We start from the raw sequence: 5,847 nt of genomic DNA, 5'->3' as shown, positions 1-5,847 counted from the left end.
ATATATATATATATATATATATATACAGAGAGAGAGAGAGAGAGAAAGAGAGAGAGGAAGAGAGAGAAAAAGAGAGAAAGATAGGGAGAGATAGTGGAGGGGGTGCTGAAAGGTTGCTGACTTTATGGGGCTCCGAAATCTTTTATAGGGCTTAGAAAAACTGATGCAATAAGTGTGTGAATTTGATAGAAGAATATGTTGAGTAAATTCATAATTAATTGATCTTGTCTTTTACCCAAAGCCACGAACTTCTCAGCACCCCCTCGTATACCGGAGATTTTAAGGATAGCTTAGAAGTTGTAGTAACGTTCAGAGATTTAATTAATGCTGTTTCACTGTATGACTGGAGTGAAGTACAAGTCTGTCGCTTTGGCATATGTATCAACTCCGACGTAGCGCTGTTGAATGACGCCAGAGTATCAAATCCCTATTGAAAGACGGTTTTGCTATTTATATTTATAGGGGCAGAGTAGGTCTACCGTATGTTGTCTACGGTACATATACATGATACTTGAAGGCGCATGGCTCAGTGGCTAGAGCGTCGGGATCACAATCCTCAGGTAGTATGTTCGATTCCTAGATCGGGCTGTGTGTTGTGTTCTTCAGCAACACACTTTATTTCACTCAGCTGTAGAAATGAGTTGCGTCGTTACTGGTGCCAAGCTGTATCGACCTTTGCCTTTCCTTTGAATAACATCGGTGGTGTGGAGGGGGTGGTATGTATGGGCGACCGCTGGTCTTCCATAAACAACCTTGCCCGGACTTGTGCCCCCGGGGGCGGGGGGCGGGGAGTATCTAGGTGCAATCCCATGGTTATTCATGACCGAAGGGGGTCTTTACCTATACAGTCTTGATACAAATGCTTGCATCACTAGCAAAACGTTTTTAGAAGTCACAACAAACAGATCCCTAATTTACAGGTGGAAGAATGGGAGACAATCAAATTTAGATTACATCAAAGTTGTGCGAGTATGTGTATGTGCGTGAGAGAGAAAGAGAGAAAGAGAGAGAGAGAGAGAGAGAGAGAAAGGAAGAGAGAGAGCTAGCTTGTATACTTCCACGTTTTATGTGTACACTTATCGTGTTTGTAATTTATGTAGCATTTGCTACTACCAAATATTATTTACTTCCCTTGCAACCAGTGCCGCTTGTTCTAAGAACAGGAGGCTTAAGAATGCACGAGAGAGAGAGAGAGAGAGAGATAGATAGATAGATAGAGAGAGAGAGAGAGAGAGAGACAGACAGAGAGCATTTTATCGCAATGAAACACTGATATATCTTCTTTTTTTTTTTTTCTTGTGGGTGGTCAGTGGAATAAGTAGTTAAATTTTCAGATGAAAATCACTGAAATCTTAAAACTACAGAAATCTTAAAACTGCAGAAATCTTAAAATCGTTTAGATATGCATTCAAGCGCTCGCCTATAATAAAATATTTAAGAAATATATACATTTTAACAATGTTTTGAGTCGCCTTTATTTAGTCATTTTCTACTCACTCTGAAATTCTTGTACCCATATAAGTTTTGTTTTAAATGATAGCTTTCCTTGGTGATTTTCATCTTTCCGAAATAGATACAGATCAAAATAGGCCTAATGTACATCAGATGAAACGAGATAAACTATTGCATTACCTCCCTTGAAATAGAATTAGATCGGCCAAGTTTAATAACGGAAAGTAATGAGAAGAAACGAGAGAAATATGATTGTCATTTGAACATATCAAAGTATTAACTTAGATACGCTGACCCAGAATTCCTTTATACATCATGTTTCATATTTTGACGTGCAATTAGATGGATTGCTGTGTAATTCCTGATGGAATCAGTTAGTTAAAAAACAATGACTTCCACCTGGTCTCACGTTTATTATGGAGATGAACTATCGCTGTGTCTGTTGCATAAATTACACATTAGAACACTCAGAGTGAAGGCGTGTGGCTTAGTGGTGGGGGTATTCGGCTCACGATCGTAAGGTCGCGAGTTCGATTCCCAGCGGCGCCTTGTGTCCTTGAGCAAGACACTTTATTTCACGTTGCTACAGTATACTCAGCTGAAACAAGTGAATAGTACCTGTATTTCAAAAGGCCAGCCTTAGGGGAGGCTGGTATGCGTAGGCGACTGCTAGTCTTCCATAAACAACTTGGCTCAGATTTGTGCCTCGGAGGAGACCTTCCTTGGTGCAATTCCTTGGTCAGTCATGACTGAAGTGGATATTTACCCTTTACTCTTTACAACACTCTAAATTTGCGATTTATGCTAATTTGACTCCAGGTAACAGTAAAAAATAGTGAGAACATTTATGCAAAATGTAAGACAATTAGGAACTAGCAGCTTTATTCCTTGCTTATAACATTACATTATTTAGAGAATAATCTCAGCAATCTAAGGATTTCATGGGACCTTCTTTGTACCTGTCACAATTTTCTATTTTTTAAATTTTGTTCCAGTTGTTTTTAAATTTGATGTACTGATGTAGTTTTATGTGCTAATCTTTGCTTTAAATTAAGAAATAAAAATTCAATAGCTTTTAAAGTTTGCAATTAACATTGAACTTCTTTCCTAAAAGGTGCAAAACTGGTGGAAGCTTTGGAAAACAGTGTTTCAGAATACCCCAAATTAGAAGGACGTTTCGGTCAAGTGTCAGGAATCATATTCGGATTCGATCCCAGTAAGCCACCAGGTCACCGAGTGGAGTCAGATTTGATAAAAATACAAGGCGAGTATTTAGAATTAGAAAAGGTATGTTATACTTTTGTTTCATTTCTATTTATCATTATATCATTATCATACATACTTGACATATATATATATATAATTCAATGTTGTATGTATCTTTCAGGCTAAACTTATGTCATTAATGAGTCATAATTTTATTATCAAAATTATTAACAAGAAACATACATGTCGACCGAAATATATAAGTTATATTTCATAATATAAGTTGTAACTGGAATGGGATTTCAAGTGTTGCTAACTTAAAAATTTAGAAGCAAAGAAAAGTGAGAGAAAGGTGGGTGGGAAGGAGATAGAAAGAGAAAGAGAGAGAGAGAGAGAGAGAGAGAGAGAGAGAGAGAGAAGGGAGAGAAAGAGAGGGGGCATGATACCATGTGTGGGTTTAACTCAAAGAACAATTACAAGATTGATTGTTCATACCTGTATTCAGCACATAGACTAGTCCAACATGATGGCACAATATCTGTTCATTTTCTCGAAAATGATGGATCAGCATCCATTGATTTTCGAATTGACAATTATGTTAGTACATCCTTTAGAGGAGCTAAGTGCTACACCTCCTGAATAAATGAAGTTTTATCTAAGAATGTTTATTCAAGAGTGTTTGAATAATATTTAAATATTTAGATAGTAAGCAGAGTGTTTTATGTCAAGACTAGAGGGAGGTAATTTACTTCAGGGGTTTTCAAACTTTTTGACTTGCGGAACCCTTTATATTTCAGGCTTTACCTTAGGGACCCCTTTATAAACGCTCATGAAATTTATACATAAATATCTGCTTAAAATAACATATATTTTTACATTTATTTATTTAACAGTATTTAACAAATAGGTTTATTGTCAATTAAAAGATTTCGATTAAAAAACATATATAAAATCAAATTGCCCATGAAAAGTATTTGCTGTCTACGAACCCCCTGTCTTGTCCTTGCGGACCACAGTTTGAAAACCCCTGATTTACTTCATCAAAATGTACAGGCGCTGTCTATTAGGAAATTATCTTTTAGCAATAAACTCTATAGTAGAAAGTCAACTTTGCAAATACAATGCAACCAATGAACTAATCCGAACCTTGCCTCAAACTCAGGTAGTCTCTGACTGGCACCTGCTTACTGATTCTTCACAAAGGGGCTTAAAAGAACTTCTGTAAAACAGGTATTTAAAGCCCATCTCCATTTCACATTCGGTTCACATAAATCGTTCGTTGGTACTCCGTCGCTTACGACGTCGAGGGTTCCAGTTGATCCGATCAACGGAACAGTCAGCTCGTGAAATTAACGTGCAAGTGGCTGAGCACTCCACAGACACGTGTACTCTTAACGTAGTCCTTGGGGATATTCAGCGTGACACAGTGTGACAAGGCTGACCCTTTGAATTACAGGTACAACAGGAACAGGAAGAAAGAATGAGAGAAAGTTGTGGTGAAAGAGTACAGCAGGGTTCGCCACCATCCCCAGAGCCTCGTGGAGCTTTAGGTGTTTTCGCTCAATAAACACTCACAACGCCCGGTCTGGGAATCGAAACCGCGATCCTATGACCGCGAGTCCGCTGCCCTAACCACTGGACCATTGCACCTCCACTCACATAAATAAACAAATAATAAAACAAATATACAGTTTGGTACCATCTGGTATTGCATTCATCAATGGGTGATCTGGGGACATTCCAGTGTTATTAGCATGCTAAAGGTGTTGCTGAGAGCGATAAAAAAATGCTCTTGTTTCTTACGCCTGGTCACTGTATTATTGTGAGAGATCACTGAATTCAAGAAAAAAAGTAGTGTCAATTATGTCCCTTTAGTTGATCTCAAGGAAATATTTTCTACTAAATCTCGATAATAAACTAGCTTTAATAGACAAAAATTCGAAAGCAAGTGATAAAATAATTAGACCTTAAGTAATGATGAAATTGAAGAAAATAAAAATTATGATGAAGAAAACTGTACAGAATCGGAATCAGCACTCAGAAGGCATTAATTCTGATGTAAAAATGAACAGTTGTCGACAAGGGGTATTCTTTTCTAATTTGCATATTAATCTTTAGCACTTTGTGTATAAATATTGAAATTTATCTCGTATGTTATGGGTTGAGTTTTCGTTCCATACATACATATATACATATATACATACATACATACATACATACACACGCACGCACACACACACACACACACATATATAATATGTATGTGCATGTGTGTGCGTGCGTGCGCGCGCGAGTATCTGTGCGTTTGTGTCTGTGTGTGTGTATAAAAGATATATAAGCAATATATATGTTTGCGTGTGGATATGTGCATGTACAACAGAAAACCGACATGAATATAATGGTTTTTATGATACATTCTGAGAAAAAATATAATTATGGTTGATGAATACGTATAAGAGACAACTGCATTTATCAAACTTTACCTGTTTTGCCAGACATATCTCTTATGTACAAAAGCTTATCTTGCACATGGAAAAGATGGCTACGACATATTCAAAGATTGTGAGTTTATGGTAAATATCCAATTTCCTTATTTTGTTATCTTGTCTCTTTAATTATATAATGTCATTTTCGTTTCTGAATTTTTTTCTTTCTATCATCAAAGTATCATCTGGTGGAGATAAAACCCCCAAACTAAATTTTGTTAGCGTTATGAGAAACGGAAGCAAGCTTATTTTATATAAAACAAGACCGTTGTGGATGTTTTGTAGTAGCAGAGGACTAAAAGTTTCGTTTCGCTCAAATAGCCATCAGTTACCTTTGAATTGAAGTAAAAACGACACACTGGAATAGGTAAACCTAGATAAACTACATTTAAAATGATGTTAAAGTCATAGTGGAGATATCTTGCTTATTTTGATCAGAGCTAACCCAGAAGTAAACAGTAATGACAACATCATCATCAATATCATCATCAACAATAACAACAACTGAACCAATATTATGAATGAAGATCGATATTTCGACTACACTTTTCTAACATTTGTTAAAATCTGACTTAGCTTTATCCAAAGACGAAAGATGAGTCCATGATTATAACTTGTAAACGTACAAATGTACTTGAAAACCAGTTTCTTTTGTCATTCAAATAAGTTGCAAGATTTGTAAGATAAAATTGAAATATATATA

At 36.4% G+C, this 5,847-nt stretch overlaps 1 protein-coding gene across 1 annotated transcript in view; it reads left to right on the top strand.

The window, feature by feature from the left end:
* The window catches only part of LOC106874234 (trifunctional nucleotide phosphoesterase protein YfkN), a 27,105-nt gene that overhangs the window by 12,256 nt on the left and 9,002 nt on the right, over positions 1–5,847 (top strand). Inside the window, exons 7-8 of the mRNA XM_014921890.2 lie at positions 2,567–2,739; positions 5,154–5,231. Coding sequence (XP_014777376.2) covers positions 2,567–2,739; positions 5,154–5,231 — 251 coding nt within the window. The remainder of the gene's footprint in view (positions 1–2,566; positions 2,740–5,153; positions 5,232–5,847) is intronic.

The sequence above is a fragment of the Octopus bimaculoides genome, chromosome 1, assembly GCF_001194135.2.
Source record: "Octopus bimaculoides isolate UCB-OBI-ISO-001 chromosome 1, ASM119413v2, whole genome shotgun sequence".
NCBI classification, from domain to species: domain Eukaryota; kingdom Metazoa; phylum Mollusca; class Cephalopoda; order Octopoda; family Octopodidae; genus Octopus; species Octopus bimaculoides.
This window is presented reverse-complemented; position numbering and strand designations above follow the sequence as displayed.